At 45.3% G+C, this 18,680-nt stretch overlaps 1 protein-coding gene across 1 annotated transcript in view; it reads right to left on the bottom strand.

Annotated features, from left to right (window-relative positions):
• Window positions 1–5,375: 5,375 nt before the first annotated feature.
• PTGFRN (prostaglandin F2 receptor inhibitor) overlaps window positions 5,376–18,680 on the bottom strand; it is a 65,797-nt gene continuing 52,492 nt past the window's right edge. The window contains exons 7-9 of the mRNA XM_066206732.1: window positions 17,421–17,528; window positions 10,167–10,472; window positions 5,376–8,917 (exon numbers count right to left, since the gene is read on the bottom strand). Of these exons, the coding sequence (XP_066062829.1) occupies window positions 8,751–8,917; window positions 10,167–10,472; window positions 17,421–17,528 (581 nt within the window). The 3' untranslated portion in view covers window positions 5,376–8,750. The remainder of the gene's footprint in view (window positions 8,918–10,166; window positions 10,473–17,420; window positions 17,529–18,680) is intronic.

The following is an 18,680-nucleotide window of genomic DNA, read 5'->3' as shown; positions in this document are numbered from 1 at the left end:
CAGGAGCTGCAGTGAACTCCAGGGAAAGCCTGCAGGGTACAGTGCTTTGATTAAACAGAGATGGCAGGAAGAGTTGCGAATGTACACAGTACATCTCACTTGTTTGTGCTCCGATTGTCAGTCTCAGTGTGAAAGCAACTCCCCCTTCAACGCTGCCACTGAAGGGCTTGATAAAGGATAGGCTCAGTACTGCAACACAGCAGCAGCTATCTTCCTTTTGCCTGACACTTTCCACACAAGAGAGCCTGCAGAGCTCCCCTGCTAACTCTCAGGGACTTGGAGAACACCTCTCACCACTGAAATGTGGGTCTCAGTTGAGCTGGGAAGAGGTGACACTCTGGCAACACGCTGCTGCCACCACTGACAAGAGGTAAAGGAGGGTTTAAAGACAGCAGGGCCATGCCCAAGGGTCCTGAGAGCTGTCTTGTTAACACTGTACACAGTCAGGTCGAGGAAAGGGAATTTAATGAATAGCAACTTACAAAAGACCTTTATAGACCTTTTCTGAAAAGACCTTTTCTGCATTCATCCATGCAGGGAACTGTAGGAGACAGAAAGAAGAGAGGAAAAAAAAAGGATAATGGCACAAGGCAAAGACATCTCAGCACGGACCTGAAAGGCTACAGGAAAAGCCACCAACTTCAAAAGGACTTTAACATCTTATTTCTAATGAAATGTATAATTCTACCAGTCTGAGCGCTCTGAGCTGAAGGGGCTCTCCCTGAAAAAACAGAGATGGGCATTTCTGATCTAGAGGAAGAGGCTGTGCTTGTCAGCCTACAGTGATGGGGGCAGTGACACAAACCAGCTAGTAAGGTCTGTCCCTGCAGAAGAAAGCCAAAACCACAATAAAGTAGAATAACAGATTATCTCGCTTTTTTTTTTTTTTTGTGGTTTTTTGGGTTTTTTTTTTTTTGGGGGGGGGGGTTGTTGTTGTTGTTGTTGGGGTTTTTGGGGGGTTTTGGGGGGTGGTTGGTTGGTTGGTTGGTTTGTTGTTGTTGTTGTTGTTGTTGTTTTTTAAACTGGAAGACTCACCTTATGGCAATGATTTTGCTCTAAATAGTCCAAGAAGCCTGGTCACTCACTGTAGGTACAGCTACTAGGAAAGACACCTTCAGAGGGACTGGACGCTGGATAACACACCAGGGACCTCAGTATGAGGCACAGTCGATTCCAGTAGCCACACAGCAGAGAAGCTGCCTGGCTGAAGTCTAGGAGGCTGCAAAAGGATGAAAAACACAGAGTAGACTGGAATCATCCTGATAACCGTCATCCAAGGACTCTTACACAAAGGCAGAAGTGTTACACAAGTAACAAAATCGAGATCAAAATCCATCCTGGAAGCGTTTTCACGGAAACATAAGCTATGTTTGCAGAGAGCTTGAGGACCCATCCATCACCTGCCTTTTGGTTGAATAATGACCACAGCGCCCTGCTGGGACTTCTTCCCTGCTCCCCAGTCCGTCACTAGAGGGAGCTGCCATTACCTCATTTCTCTCAGCCCCTACCTGTCTGCCCAATACTTTTATACAAGTATCTTGCCTAATTCTCATGTCTTAGGTGAGCTGTGCTTTCCTCTACAGCAATAGTGAGAAACAAGTGCCTTCGGGTTTTTATTCTGAGATGGGTATCTCAAGTAGCTCAGATAAATTACATTCTTTAATTACCTGCTTCTCAAGTCCAGGGTAGCTATCCTGGGTGTGAACCATGAATCACGTCGTCGTTATCCTGAAAAATGAAAATGTTCCGCACAGTGGTCGCTTGTCTGCAGCTCCTAGACACTGAGCAGAATTTGTGTTACGATAGCAAGCAGATGGAGAAAGAAGGCTAAACCATCTTTTTACGAAAGAAAAACTGTCCCTTCTGCTTTGGCAAAGGGAGTATAAATGTCTCTTTGGAGTCACTTCCTCGTCAAAAATGCTTACTCTCCTTGCAATATTGCCTGGAGTCCTCATGACGAAAGTGGCTACAAAACATTTATGCCTATGTGCACAGGGTGCCAGCATTGCAGGTGGTTCTGCAGTGGGCACTGGGCTGGAGTTCTGCACCCTGAGCTCTCAGCAGATGATTCAAGAGCACACTATAACAACATACCCCTGCCCTCCTCCAGAGATACAGAAGCCCAAAAGACCATCATCCTTTAGATGCAGAGAGACAAAAGCAAGAAAAGGCTCCTGAAGGGAAGCATGAAAAACAGAAGAGGTAAGGCAGAGGGAAGGAAACACAGATTAAATCAGCAAACAAGTTTCAGGAGAGCAAAAGGATGTACTGAACACCAGAGGGGAGGTTACAACTGCTGCACTTGCATTCAAAACATGCATTTGGCTGTAACCACACACGGCTTTCATACATCCAGGCAGGTGCTAAGCAGCGTGGATATTTTCTCTATTTACCACGGTCCTAGCATCCCAGCCACTGCACATCATGCCAGGGCCTTTGCAGAGCTGAGGTCAGCACAGAGGCAACAAGAGCTCCAAAGGCAACACCAGTCCCATCCTCTCAGACATCTCTGGGTGCTAAGATGCCCAGTAACTGGTATGGTCACCCTGCCAGCTCTGCTGAAGGAGCTCTGAAGTTCCCCCTCCCTTCTCTCAAGCTCCACCCTTCAGGAAACTTTTAGGAACTTAGTGTCTTTGGCACTCCTTACCATCCATTAAGTACGTCAAACCATTGCCAGGATCATACAAGCAAGGAACTAGAGGGCATTAACCAAGTTTAAGTTGCCAAGAAGAAACAGAACTTAACATCCATTTGTCTGCAGCTTCATCGCTCACCTCTGACAACGACAGAGGTGTGCTCAGACTAAGTCTATGGTCTGGTCTAAGGCCCAGCACACGCTGGAGGTCATAAAATCCCAGATGAACAAAGTATAATATAATGGTAACTTGCTTTCACAAAGCCTGCCTTTCTACCCCCTTGGCAGTGGTGGAAGCAGACATGCTGTTACGCTTCTGGCACTCCATGGAATGCAACTCTGCTGCCAGGGAGAGGAGAACAGCTTGTGTCTATGGCAGCTCTTCTGAGGGACATGGGAATCCACAGGGCCTGGTTTCCTCCATAACCCAGGCATTCCCCTGGAGCTGTCAGGATCAGTCATCTGCTGGCTACAGCACCATGCCATTTTCCTCAGCAGCAGGAGGAGACCCCCAGCAAAGGGCTGTCTGGCTGAAGGCTACATGTGGCATTTAAAGTGTATTTGCCTCACACAAGGATGAGCAGTGGCTTTTCCTTCAGTTAGCACATCCCACACCTTCAATCAGTCACTAAAGGACTCTCTCTCTAAACACCATTTGTCCTGATACCTGCTGTGCAGACCTCAGCCCCCTGCAGTCACAGAAGTGTGGGAAGTCCCACAGGAAAGGCTAAAGCCACACATTTTCTTGGAAGATTTGCATGACTGGGCTTCACCTGACAAAGAGGAGGCAGGTCTTCTCATGCATCCTGCTTGACAGCAGGCAGCCTCAGGCCAGAGAGGGATTTTGGACTGGCCCTGACCTGAGCAGGGCAGTCAGCCAGAGCCACAGCAACACCACCAAGCCCTGTCAGAGGAAAAGGACAGCCAAGCCTGTTGCCTGAGCCTGGTGTTATGAAAGCAGCTGAACTCTCAGGCTCTGACACAAAAGTGGTTTTCAGACTGCCCCCATGGCAGCAGGCCATACATACCTCTGTCAGCAGCTGGCTGAGCTGAGCCCATGGCAGGTACAAGGTGACGTTAGAAACTTGACACCTCCCATCACTCACTGCAACACCCAGGCACTCAACTTGCCAGGACTCCCTTTCATTTCCAGACTTACATTTTTCAGCTTTCTTTCTTATGACAAAATCCTAGCACATCTACAAGAACATGAAGACCCAGGTCATCCTGGGGGGTGAGAGAGGCAAGTGAATTTCATAAAAGCAAATCCAAACTTACCTGTGAGCTGTAACCTGCGGAGCTCGAGGCCAAGGACTGCTGTCCCACGCACACACCACTCCTTGCTGCTGGACCTGTGTGTGCTGGACACCTACAGCTGGCAGACGATCTGCTGAGGGACCACTTGTGATGTTCCTGGATCTCAGCTCCTGTTGCTCCTTAAGGATTTAGACCTTGGCGCCATCTCCCAGCTTCCTGCAAGCACACCCTGCAGAGCACATCTTTCCATCTAGAAAGAAGCCAAAGGTACACACTTTGCTGTCACCTGGCTCACACTGCAACCTGCTCAGAGAGAGCACACAACACTGATCACAAACTCACCTTGCCAAAGCCTGCCTTGGCCTTCCAAAACCACTGCTGCCTCAAACAACTTCCTGCTGGAAAGCAGGTGTGCTGGTTTTGGCTGGAGTAAAGTTCATTTTCTTCACGGCAGCTAGCATGGGGCCGTGTTTTGGATTTGTGCTGGAAGCAGTGCTGATAATGCAGGGATGTTTTCCTTACTGCTGGGCACAGCTTGCACAGAGCCAAGGCCTTTTCTGCCTCTCACCTCACTCTGGCAGGGTTCACAGCCAGGACAGGTGACCCTAACTGACCCCAGGGATATCCCAGAGCAGAGGATGCCATGCTGGGCACATAAAACTGGAAGGAAGCGGAAGGGGGAACATTCAGAGTGATGGAGTTTGTCTTCCCAAGTCACTGCTACATGTGACAGAGCCCTGCTCTCCTGGGGATGGCTGAACACTTGCCTGTCCATGGGAAGCAGGGGATGAATTCCCTGCTTTGCTTGAGTGCATGGCTTGTGCTTTCCCTATTATACCATCTTTATCTCAACACATGTATTTTTTTCACTTTTACCCTTGCAATTCTCTCTTCCATCCCACCGGTGGGAGAGTGAGCGAGCGGCTTAATGGGGCTTGGCTGTCAGCTGGGATTAAACCACGACAGCAAGTCACCTCCTTGCTGTATGATTTTGGTGTCTTTGCATAGTTGCTGGGGGTTAAAAAAAAAAAAATCCTAAATTCAGCCATTGGCAAAGAAAGCAGGAAGTTTTCTTCACTATTGATTTTCCCCTTGGTACCTTGGAAACGAGAACCCTCATGAAGGGGTCAAGGAAGATTCAAAATCTAATGCCAGGTTTTACAGCAGATATTAAATATATACTCCCAACTGTGACTCCTGGCCTTAGCTAATCAAAATAAAACTCTCCCAACAAAAAGGCTGACTTACAGTGGGGTAGAAACACAATAGACTCAGAAAATAATTATGCTTCTCAATTCATCCCAGAAATGTTGGCAAATATTTAAAACTTACTGTAAAATAGGGCTCATGCTTATTTTACAGGGTAAACAGTGCTGGAATCAGAACTGTGAGGTTTACATTCTATATCTTCAACAATAGTGTCTGCATACATGCAGGGAACAAGAACTGCCCATAGCTCAAACAGCCAGACCCACAGCACAGACATAATCAAAAAGGCTCGCTCTTTATTTTAAACATAAAAAGAAACATTTTACACAGCATTGTTAGAACTATTCAGTACCTGCATTCCAGAATTGTGCCCAAAACTTTATTTTATAACTTTGAAATCAATACAAAAGAAAGAAAATATCTTGCCCTTCTGCTGTATGATGTTCAAGGTTGCCCTGGATCGAAATTCCAAGTGCCTGGAGGAATTTACCAGCTTAACCAGGAGACGTGGCAATGCAAACGGAGGAAGATCAATGTGAGCCCTTAGGATACTTTGACAATACCACAGGTTGCAGCAGGGAGTATATGGATGCTTGTACTGCACCACAGGCAGCTTACTCTTCTGATACTCTGCAGGTTTAATACACAACCAGATGCACGCACACCTCCACTCACACAAACCCTGGTCACACATGAAATAATAATAATAACAATAATAATAAAAAACATGAAAAGTGACCTCGATTTTTTTTCCCTTAGAGAGAAGATTCACGCTCTATTTTTAAAAAAGGGGATAATACAAAATTGGCACAAATAGAAGGAAACCTGGGGGCTAGGTCTAGCCCATCAGCTTCTAGCCTTCCAACTACAGCAAATACAGGGTGGAATGGGATGCAGCATTGCCTTCCAAGGGGCTGTCAGCAGTACAAGCTAGTGGCAAACTTCCTTCACTTGGAGTGACAAAGATGGTTTGTTATGGGCCGTGAAGGAAGGTCAGCATTAGATAAGGACACAGGACCTTTTACTAGAGAAGAAGGGAGCCCTGACCAAAATAACCCTGAGTTTTTTTCCAGCAGGGAGGAAGTGTGCTATATTGTGTGTTTGGGAAGAGCTGGCGGTTCCCTGCTCATCCATTCCCTAATTATTGCATTACGGTCACAATCCTCTCTCCCTAAAACTTAACCGAGGGCACAGATAGACAAGGAGTCCGTCTGCCAGGACAAAAAGTGACTGATGCTGTGTTTAGAACTTCACCACCACTTCCACCCCTCCCAAGATGCCCCAATGCCACAAGCCTTCTGAGAAGAAAGCAGATGTTAATGCAGGAAAGAAGCTGCTAGATCAGCCAGCATCCCAAACATCAGAATAGTATTTTGTTACATCCCGGGAAAAAGCAAGATTTCAGTATGGCAGAGACAGGAGAGGAAGAAAAATTCTTGCTGTCAAAGTAGTGTCTGAGTGAATCCCTTCCTGAACTCCCTTCCTTTGGAAAGCATTTGCTACAGATTTCTGGGCTTTCACAGTGCAAGCGAGAGACTGCTTCTGCCCTCCTCTTTAGGAAAGGCAGCTAAGTCTGCCTGCAACAGAGGCCTTTTCAGAGCTCTTCCAGAAAAAAACTCCATGCCAGAAAGAAAATTTGCTATGTACCTTCAGGCCAAAGTCATTCAGAGGTTCATAGGTCTGGGGGTGCCAGTTTTGGAATACTACATGAAATGTCTTAAAGAGTCAAATAACAACTTGCAAGCCCCAACTCTGCAAATTAAGCCCATTTTGAAGATGTTTCATATTCATCTTTCAAAAATCCCTGGACACCTCTATGCATACAGATGTGACTGCATGTACATTCACACACAGGACACAGAGCAGCCTTCTGGAAAGCCCCTTCACATCAGCCTCAGAAAAAAAGGTCACAATTCAAAACAGAAAAAAAAAATCCACATTAAGAAAACTTACCACAAAAAAACCTTCATGGCCCAGATACCAGACCTGCAGCACCCCTGGAATATGCAAGTGGGATGAGCTATTAGAAAAGCAGATTGTCTAGGACATAACTAATGTCTTATCAGGCAACAGCACACCACAGCCATTACCTTCCATGGATGCTCTTTACCATCTTTTATCTCTAAAACCATGGTAAAGATTGAGCCCTGGCCTCATCTCTGCATTTCTCACCCCTCTTGATGCAAGCCAAACCACGGCTGCGACATCAGATGGTGGTGAAGTCCTACTTCCTCGTTTGTTTGTACACAGTATCTTTATCCTGACCTTTATTGCTTAAAACACCAGCTGTGCTGGGAAGACAGAACTGCCTGGCAAAGATGCTGCTCCCTCTCAGGAGCCAGGTCAGTGTGTTTGGAAGACCAAAGCAGGACTTCTGTACCATAGCACCAAGGAATAGGTCTCAAGCCCATGGGGAAAGCCCCGCTGCAGGCCCATGCTCAAGACCAGGGCTGTTGGAACCTGAAGGATTCTTGCTGCCCTCTTGGGCTTGCCCTTATTCCTACCCTGAGCTGCACTGCAGCTACTGCAGATCTCAGATTCTGCTCACAGGTTTGAGGGTTACCAGTGAGTGACTGGCAGAAGCAGCACTGAAGTCTGGTCTGTGCATTTGGTAATATGTAGTTTACAAGTCTCTAAACATGATCACTTGGCCAACTGCAGATGAAGATCCATCTCTTATTCTTTTCATAAGTCACACCATCATCCCGGGAGCAAGGTCTCCAGCCTCCCTGCTGAGGCCAGCAGAAGGCTGAGCCTTGTCCCTAGATACCATGTGCCCCCCTGCCACCAGCAGAACAGGGTCTCAGGCACGATGTGAGCAGCTGTAGTGGGGAGAAGAGAAGGTGGAAGGGTGGGGGAGAAGGTGGCCATAGGCAGACATCCATCAAATGTTTGTCTGAGGATTGACTCTTCAGGGTTGCCAAGTTAGTCCCTGCTCACCACAGCTAAGAGCTTTGAGCACTGAAAATAAAAGGTTTGTAAAAAGTGCTTCAAAGACCTCCACCAGGCAAGTCACATGTCAGGATTAACCGCAATCTCTTGGAAAGCCAAGGAAGAGAAGGCATGCTGACAACCATAAAACAATTCTTTGCCGGAACAGCCTTACAATTGTTCCAGCACGGGAACCTACCCCAGCCTTTAACCCAACACAGAGAAGTCTCTGAGATACCAAGGTGGAAAGAGAAAGGGAACAGGATAGTGTGATGGGGATAGAGGGGAAAGGTAGATTGGTCAATACAGTGAAAGTCTAACACTTTTACCAGCCTCTTTCCCATTCATCATCCTGCCCACCTTCCTTTCATACAGGGACAACTTTCCAAAACCAGGAGGTGGGGGGGAAAAAACCAATGAACAAACAAAACATTAATGAATTTTGTCACAGGGCCCTGTTGAAAGAAGGCTCAACAGTTTGCACATTAGAAGGACATAATCCCTATGCAGAAAGTGCTGCTGGAAAAGGAGAACTCCCAAGTTGCTAAATACGGCCTGATTGTTCTCAGGACACGACGTGTAACAAGGAGAAGCTTGAGGTCCAGGCTGAAGTCAGAGAGCAAACACACTATTGTCTGGGCCTGTGAGCAAGTGTCCCAACACAATCCAAGAGCCCTGTGAGTCTCTCCCGAAATGCAAGTGTGTCCAGCCCCCGTGCTCAGTCCATCTCCATCGACATTAGCCGGCGACGCTCTCGCCTTGTCTCCTGCACTTCCTTCTTGCAGCACCAACGGGAGCTGCAGTAGCCAATGAGGCAGGATAGGAGTCCAATGACAGTGGCCAGGCCGATGCCAATCAACAGGGGGTACTTGAAAGCATTCAGAACTGAAAAAGGAAGGCAGAGGTGTTAGGTATCATGGAGAAATTCAGACAGCCCCTTTATCTCTTCTTGCCTGAAAAAGGAGAAAAATCCACATTATTCAGTCAGGGGTAGATTAATTATTTCAGAAAGAAATTACACTAATTTTCCTTCTTGATTTCCATCTTCCCAGATTTGAAAAATTGGTCTTTTAGTCTCTCCCTTTCCTCTTCACCCTAATTCTTTCTCTATACTTTCAAAGCTTTGGAGAGGCTGGAAGCACCAGAAGAGCCTTAGAGTGAGATAGCAAAGTAGAGTTTATTCCAAGAGTCATCCTATCACACATTTCTCCAAACAAAAGCATTGGATTGTTTCCCCATCAGAGGCACAGAGTGTGGCTGCATTCTTTGTAATACATTTCAAAAAACCAAGGAGTGGACTCCTATATGCTTTGAATTATTAGAATTACTATATATTTACCCAGCCTAATCAACCTTCAAAGCTGGTGCCTAAACAAAAAAATTGATTTTGAAGTACCTACTGCTCGGTTAAAAGGCAGTAAGAGCTGAAAGGAGTTTGGAAAGTGCAGTTATAATAGTTATCAGCACAGCAGGGAGAACAAAAGCTTCTTGTTCATTTCAAGTTCATGGAACTTCCAAAAATGACCTCTCCTGGAAATATCAAGAAAGCAACTAGTTCAAAACCCCTCCTGCGTTCATCTTTCTCCTTAGCTATATGCTGAATGCAGTATCTGTGTGCAACTTCCTCCTCATGAAGTCTAGCAACAGTTGCAATTCTTGGTGGAAAGCAGACAAGGCATAAAGTGCAGGGAGCAACATGTCTTGTCAATAGAGAGGGAGGGAGGAGTCAGAGCTCTGATTTTCTCTTCCCAGCTTTGACTCTGTGACAAACATGACTAATCCACACACCCCATCTGCAAATCAAGGCTTCCTCCAGCAGGCAGCAGAAGGGTTAATACTTGGAGAGAATACTGTGCCCTTGACTGAAAGATGCCTCAGCTATGGAAAACATTACCAAGAGGTAATCAGGAAAGAAAATGCTCCAGTCTTATATCTATCGACTGTTTAGGCAGAACAGATTCTTCTGCTCTGAAGAATCTTGAATCAGAAATTGCTAACCATAAAAAAAAGGATGACAAAATCTAATGAGATTACCAGAGGCACCTTTAAAAGAAGTCATGGGGAGCGTTTGCCACAAAAAAGACATAACAAGGTGTTAAAAACTAAACTGAGAACACGTGTTTCAGTCTCTTACCATCCATTTTCACAGACAGAAAGATGGGTTTGGCTTTGATGTCCGGCTCCCGCTGCCACACACCCGTGGCAGATCGCACCCACGGGGTCACCGCGCAGTAGTGGTTCCCAAAGTCATGGTCCTCGCAGCCGTGCACACGGAGCCGGAATTCCAGAGGGCTGATCCTCTCCAGGCTGAGGTCGCTGCTCCCATTCCTCCTGCTCTGTGTCACAATCCCCCTGCGGTCCAGCGAGGCCAGCAAGATGGGCTCTCTGTCCAGCGCAAAGGAGCGCACGGCAAACCAGGAGACATCGAAGGACATATCATCTGCGTTTGTGGGCAAAGAAGAATTCAGACGTGTTGGTGAGTCCTGAAAAGCATTCACAGTGCCACTTCTCAGCAGAAAGGTTATTCTGTAAGCAGCACAGCCAGCACTGGTCTGACAGCAGAGGGAAAACAAACAAAAAAAGAAAACAGGAAGAAAAAGAGAGAGTCCCCTGAACATGTCCTTTCTAGGAAGATTCAAGCAGTGAACTGCCATGAAATGCACTGACAGGAAGAATGGAGTTGTACAGAAAGGGTGACTTACCACAGTGATGACAAAGAAGCGATTTCTTGCCTTTCTGCCTGCAATTCTGAAATTTGTATTTAACTCTGATCTAAGTTTTTACCAAACAGGCCTAGTATCATAAGAAGTTCTACAGGTATGCTGCACCTATAGTGAAAGGGTTTCACTTATAGTGAAATATAGATATTTGCTAGCAGGGAGAGATTTGCAAGTCACTGACTTCATGGGGGCCTACACAACCACAAGATCACAGGGCTCTGTCCTGAAGGCTCCTTCCTTACATTTAGAGTTTGCCTAAATGGACACAGATTCTGCAGAGTGCACAAAAAATTACCTGCAACAGTATAAAACATTCAGGAGCAAAGCCTGACCACACTGCGTTTATACATTTTTCCCAGAGCGGTGGGTTACAATGACACATCAGACATGAGGCCTTGTACGAGTTTCACCACCCAAAGACACAGTCTATAATATGGATTTGCAGGAACTTACACTTTTAACACAGCTGACAGGCAGTCAGCGTCCATCAGCACATCCAGCTCGCTGCGTGTTCGTGCAAGGTCCTACTGATCTCATTAGCAGATCTCAGTCCTAAGCCTGTTAGGCAGATGTGGCTGAGTATCTGCTTTAAAAATCACCACTATTCTTTGCTATCACGAGCCCAGCAACACCTGTCAGAGTCCGAAACCTGGCACGACCTACAGCACAGACAGGAAAGCCTGCTCACTTGCTTCCTCACAAGTCTTCCTTCCTGGCACATGAGCAAACCAATGGCACCGAACTGGAAACAGAAGTTACTATTTCTGTCCTGAGTTTGGAGTACTGGTACAGTGTGTGCACACCTAAGGCAGTCCCAGTGATTCTTGGCAATGTATCAAACCTCCATTTTCTATTATTGAGAGCTCTGAAAAATACAGTACTGGCAATCTGAAATTTAAAACTGATCTTCTGTCTAACTGAGTTTGCTTTTCTCTTAGACTTTCACATTTGGCCTCCAGGCTAATGGAGTAACTGAAGCCCTAAGCCTGCTGTTGTACTGAAATTGTTTATAGATCTAAGTGAAGATGATTTTTAAGTCTCTATCAGGCAAGCTAGCACTTTGGCAAAGAAGGGAACCTCCATATTTTAAAGTAAAGGGAAGTACAGGGACAGCCTCAGCTCTTTTACTTGAAGTATATTATCAGCAGGCCCTGTGGGACATTCCTCCTTACTGCAGAAAAAAAACCCAACAAACCATGTTTGGGGTATAATTAACACCCTCCTAAGGTGCACTGGCTTTACACACATCTACAGAAACAAAACAAAAATATGAGAAAGCACATGTTACTACCAGAGACAGTGTCTGACCAAACTGTTTTGGGACACCAGCCAGTTTCCTGCCCTGCCTGCCACAGCCTGGTGTTCTGGGCAATGCACAGAACCTCGGGAGAGCACCTGCCCTGCTTTGCAGCCCTACAGCAGGAGCTACTGTCCCAATCCTACATGGGGCTGAGCATGTAGGTCACATGGACCAGCAGCCCTAAGAGCAATCCCTCTTGCCTCCCATCCTACAAATGCTACTATCAGATACTTGGCAAAGCACTCAGATCACTTCCCTTGAAACCAAAGTTAATAAAAATTACCATAAACACATGTTCAGTCAAAGAGACCAAACTCTGACCTCTGCTTTGTGCACTCATCCAAGTGTCTATGGGAAACAGGGCCTCTGCTGGAGAGAGCTCTGTTTATAGAAAGCACTCTTCATCCCTGCTGTCTGTTCATGCCAAATACGGTAATAGCACTGGTCCGCAGGCAGTCACATTGGGAATGACCAATTCCTTCCAAAGATCCAAGACTAACGCTTGCTCTTGTGTTTCCAGGTGCTGTAGGAGCACATGGACACCTTTCAGGCTCAGTCAAATTATACTTAACACACCACTGACCTTGCTGGAAAGGGTTTAGGCAATAAATTTAGATGTTAAAAGATAATAATAATAATCTAGTCTTCAGATCCTCAGGCAGCTTTGAAGAATTCCTTCTTTTGCATCTCAGATAATTTGAGGTTCCCTTCCCTTCCCTTCACATGAGTAACAGGCACTTGCTGTCATTTTGAAATATTTGAATCTATCTTCTGTAATTACAACATGGGACAACAGTATTATGCCAACATATTTTATTAGCCAGTATACAGTTTGCAATTAGTGACTCACTACAGACAGTCAGAGGGAGGATTTGGCTCCGAGTACTCTATCACTATCCTCCTTGAAATAGCTTAATACAGCAAAGTCATCTGATTCATATCTATATATCTCTGGGTTTCATGCAATAAAAACACAGGCAAATTTAGCAAAGGCAGGACATAAATCAGGTCCTCTCTAAATATCAGAGATGAACATGCCTAGCAGCTACCAAGTGCTAATAAATACGTAGATTCACTGACATAAAACAGGTCACACACTCGGCATCTGCACCATTCCACACACCTCACATCAATGTTGACAAGTCACTCTCCATTTTTGACCCAAGTCTACAAAAACTCCACTTCAAGAACCACACTCACACTCAATAAAGGTTTCTTTTCCTGTTTCTCTCTGTGCCAGAGTCAGTAATGTGGGATACCTGGCCAAGGCGCCCCACAGCAAAGCGTAACATCGCAGTGCCCACAAGGGCATCAAGAACCTCAGTGCCACCAGGACATGAAACCCTAAAGGAACAGAGAGCACTGGGAGCTGGACACTTCAGAGCTCTGTGAGCAGAGCTAACAGTGGTGCTGTGCTTCCTCCCCTCCTCAGCCAGTGAGGATCATCAACATGTAGAGCACATCTTTAGGCACATTTCGATTTGACACACAGGGCTAAGCTGTCTGGGTCTTAGCTACTTCCCTGACCAATCACTCCTCAAAAGAGGGAATCCTATTTCTAGACCAGCTTCTTAGGAGCCATACACTTCCACTGTTTAGAATGGAGCTCTCTCAGCATCCTGTTACAGTGTTGAATCACAATTTTGAGACCCTTTTTGTTTACTACATTTAAATGAGGTTGAATAGGGCTTCCTAGAGAGCTGAGCAAACCACTTCAAGCCATATAAGGGGTAAACAAGCTGGTTTTGTTAAATTCTCTGGAGTGCCCACTGGGTCTGTCTGGAGCAGATTAAAAAAAACCCCACATCTCCTTTCAGACACAGTAAGTAATACTTTTAAATCCCTAAGCACACAGCCCAAGAATGGGTGATCTGGGAAGTCCAGAGAGATCATTTGTGAAAATGTGTATTCAACAGAAGTATCAGAAGCAGCTTTTATATCTTCAGGGCACAGAAGAACTACTATTCCCCACTGACACACACACATATTCCCCTCGTATCAATTCAAAACACCAACCACAGCTGCCAAGCCAAAGGAGCCCTTCTTTAGATGGAGCAGTTGCTGCCATGTACTGGGCTTAGTAACACACACTCGATTTCAGCAGGGTCTCAAAGAAGCAGAGGAAATTAAAGCATGTAGCAGTCACACCAAAACCTTTTCTACCCTTTTGAAAATTTCCCACAGGGCGGATACACACAAGCACACACTGAAACCATTGTGAGTTGCCTCTACCAGAAAAGGGTTCAAACCATAAGTGATGCCTCTAGAATTTAAAAAAAAAAAAAATCTAACAAATGGCACTGACAAAGATAACTGGTCATTCAGCTTTTCTTCAGCTCCTTGGAAGTACTTTATTTTTCTAGTTGTGCATAAAAAGAGGGAGAGAAGAGGTGGCACCTAACACCAATGTACGACAGGAGGCATACATACTAATCCACATGCGTGCCTGCAAAGTCGAGTGTCTATGTGCACGAGAGCAGAGCTGGCTGGCATACCACATATGGTGAAAGGATGTGCATTTAACAGGACATCTTATGAAACATCCTGCCCCTCCTTTGCTCACAGGGGATCCCACACCACAGCCCTGCAGCAGGTCTGACACGAGAAGTACAGATGGCCTTGAAAGCCACCACGCCCCTCAGAAGGCAGTCAAATGCATTTGCACTTTTCTCCTTTCTCATCACATTCCCAAATGCAATGACCATGTCTGTACTGCAGTCATCTGTTTTCTTCCAGAAGATGCTGATAACTCTTGCCCTGTTTCTCTAAATGCCAGGTGTAGGCTTTCCCTAACAGCGTGCCTCATGTCCCCAGTGGGATGAGACAGCCCCGTTATTTGCACAGTCTGTCTAACATTTGGCACTAATTTAAAAAGCAAGTCCTCCATTCCAGTTGTGAATTAAATTGTGATACTGACACAGCACAAAGACAGATCAGAGATGGGATACAGAGGAACAAGGTTACCAGTGAGGAACTACATCTGTTTGCTACCATACAAGCCCTTCAGCCCTTCCTCTAACCTGCTCCATTAGCCCCCTCCAGCTCCCAAGGCCAAGAATGCAGATGGATGAGGGAAGTCTACACACCCTGTATAAATTCCAGCTGTTCCCTGCAGCTCTTCTGCCAGTCTCATCCAGAGGACCAGCAAGGACTGTGTTTCGTCACACAGCATGACGGGTTAGGCCCCAAATCCTGCTCAACCTGCAACTGGAGACTCAGAGCATGGACTGAAAAGCCCCCTCAAAGCCTGCCACAATGCCACATTTTACTCCACTCTAGGTTCACTTGTCTGTGCCTCATCTGCTCCATTACTGACTGAAAAAGAAAGAAACCAAACAAACCACCAACACGAAAGAAACAAGATAAAAAACCACCACAGAGGTTTGCCATGTCCAAGATGACATTACCCAGCTCCAGAACAGATTACAGTGCTGACAATTAAGACTCTGCTCTGGTTGCCCATGACTGCTGGAAACATCATCATCTCCAGCTCCAGAGATAATCTATGAATTCAACAGACACCCACAAACCCTTGTGAAGTTGTCAAGTTAAAACTTAACTGTGCTGATGAGCAGCTCCTCAAAAGACAACAGCTTTTTACTTCAACCCTTTCGATTATCCTTATACTGTCCGTGTTCCTCTGAGTCTCAAGGTACCAAATACACACAAACCCATCCCAAACCCAACAGCAGTAAAGCACTGACAGGAGAGCCCCACTGCTGCCAAGTGGCCTCTTTTCACAGCATGGGTAAGGCTGGAAGGGACAACTGGGGCTCATCTGGTCCAACCTCCCTGCTCAAGAGTTATCCTAGAGCACGTGACACAGGATTCTGCCCAGAGGGCTTTTGAATCTCTCCAGAGAAAGAGCCTCCACAACATCTCTGGGCAACTTGTTCCAGTGTGTGGTCGCCCTCACAGTAAAGGAGTTCCTCCTCATATTCAGGTGGAACTTGTTGTGTTCCAGTTTTCAAGTTTTAAGTGAGTCAGGGATGCTGAGGCCTCTTTCACAAGGTAACACCAAGCTTATTTAGGCTGTCGAACACCAGCAGAAGCAGCAGCTGCTCCCTGTCAGCAATTATTGCTTTGGAAACAAAGGCAGCTGCTTTGGGTACTGCCTCACAACAATACCTGTAAGAGCTTGAGCACACCTCAACGTGGAAGGGGCTTCCTGCTGAGCAGAAGCCACAGGACAGGCTGAGGTAGATGCACAGGCACGCAATGCTGCCTGCTGTGCCCAATATCCCAGGCTATGACTCTTTTGACAGCAATAAAGTTTACTCGGCTTTTTCCTCCCTACCAAGCATTTCAATAACACAATCTACAGACTTCTATCACGTTTTCACAGGCAGCACACGACTGTAATCTAGCAAATTGCTTCCCTGCCACGCTCATATTTAATGTAGAACAGACATCTTGTAATTTCAAAGTGATGGGTCTTTACTAAGCCTGGTACTTCATCTCATCAGCTACTACATCATAAGTAATATTTTCTGCACAGCACCTCTTTTGTAGTGGTTTATGTGCAGGCTTTTAAGTTAGGCATGAATCATGACAAATTTATATTTAGATATATTCATAGATATTTATATTTACATATATATTTGTAGACTTACTTTAAAGAGATGCTTATATTCATATACGAATTATATACATAGTGACTCAACTCACTCCAAACCCAAATTTTGGGTATAAGAGAGAGAGTGATTCTCACAGCATTTTGATGAAAAACAGCTCAGACAATGCTTGGCAAGCAGCTAGGTTTTGAGCAATTCTCTGAACTTTTTAGCTCCCCATAAAAATTTGCTTTTGTGTCTGCTACCCTTCTCACAGGAACTAGGTACTGTGTTTCTTTCTTCCACATAAAAAAAAAAGAAAGATGCTCAATTCTGAAGGCAATGAACATTCATTTTGACAATAAGGCTGCAGCAGTCAATTATTATGATTTTTAGATGCCTTAAATTCACTCTGAAGTGAGAAGCTGACTGGCCAGGTGTCTAAGATTTCTTTAGAGATTACCATTTTCTTCTAAATGGTTTAGCCAAAGGACCTCCTTTCCATTTAAAGGGAACAGCAATAGTTTTCATGGCCCATCTGATGGTTGTAGGTTGAGGTTGCCTGCTATGGGGTCAGTTGGTGGGGAAAGCAGACAGAGATTTGCTGGTAAGAACATTTTTCCCTCTCCCCTCAGGAGGTAAAATGAAAAAAAAACTTGCTTTAAATTGAGCTGTGTAAAAGCAAGGACACTGTCCTGTTTTTATCTAGTTCTACAGAACTGTTGGTTCTCAACTCTCCAGCCTCACTCAAAGGGCATAGGGTTGTAACTTCTGAAGGCAAATGAGTTACAAGTGAAATAATTTCGCTGAAATACCTGGCTCAAGTGGCATTCCTTCCGTTGTGATGATGCACAGCAAGTCTGCCACCTCACCCTGGTAAATCGTTGGGCTGTCAGAATGCACCGAGACATTGAACACAGGACCTAGAAAAGAGTAAGAAATAAGAGCAAATTATTCGTGATGGGCTTTACTTCACTGTCCAACACCTTTCCTGCACATTTTTGAAGTATTCTCTCCTAGTTTGTGGAGACAGAGCTCTGAAGGAAGGAGAAGCAGCCATTTAAGTTTTCTGTAAAATAGTTTTCATTTTTAGCCATTTAATCCTGTACTAAGACAAAATACCCAAACCATCAGGCCAACACAGAGGCTGCTGCCCAAATCTCCCTTCTACTCTCCAGCACAAAAGGAGCTGATCTTCCACTTGGTGACTCCTTTAAGAGCACGGGAGTTCAGATCTTCAGGCTAATCCAGAATGGATCTTTTTGTTGAGGCTGTCAACAGGAATTCAAGTTAAAGCAAAACAGTATCTTAACAATACCAATGGTTCTACAGTGGAACTGGAACAGACAATACAAGCAGTGCATCTGATAATACTTTTCTGTGGGTTTTCCTTCAGGCTCTGCCACAGATAGCTTCTTCTTTAGATGTCTCAAAGCCCAAGGGTACGGTAACTCCTTCAGCCGCAAAGTGGTGATGGTATCAATGAAAACCATCAGGCTGTTTTGAAATACTCAGATACCATGACAACACTGTGATGTTTTAAGACTTCTGACATACGTAGGTTAAAAAAAACAAAACTTCCCCGAATTTTGACAACAGCTGCAACTCTAGTGCAAAAGTAACAAAATCACAACTCCTCAGATATGCCAGCATTGTTAATACTCTCCATTTCACAGGGCAGAATCTGAAGAATGTGCCAAAATATCTCTGTGATTTCCCTACTAATTGAGGTGAAGGAGATTAGTAGAAGGAAAGCTGATCCCAATGGTGACCTCCAGGATGACTTTGGGGGAAAGAGCAAGGGAACCCAAAAAGAAACTTGGGACTCAGATTAAGAACCCTTTTTACACTCCCTAGACTCCTAGTATTACCGGGCTCTCTGACTTCTGGCACAGCAGCAGCAACAACAAGCAGAGAAGAGTGGCTTGGGAGGAAAGAAAAGCTGTTTATTTGCTCTCCTCTGCTCTCACCTGCTACTCCTTTAGTACAGGAACCCTACATTTCAAATCCACTGACGATCAGTGGCAAACAATGCTTTTAATGAAGACACTTCAAAGAAATCATCCAAAACAACC

The sequence above is a fragment of the Chamaea fasciata genome, unplaced genomic scaffold (assembly GCF_029207755.1).
Source record: "Chamaea fasciata isolate MVZ Bird 193981 ecotype frontalis unplaced genomic scaffold, bChaFas1.0.hap1 SCAF_2, whole genome shotgun sequence".
Taxonomy (NCBI): domain Eukaryota; kingdom Metazoa; phylum Chordata; class Aves; order Passeriformes; family Sylviidae; genus Chamaea; species Chamaea fasciata.
The sequence above is the reverse complement of the archived record's forward strand: the minus strand, read 5'-3'. Positions and strand labels throughout refer to the sequence as shown.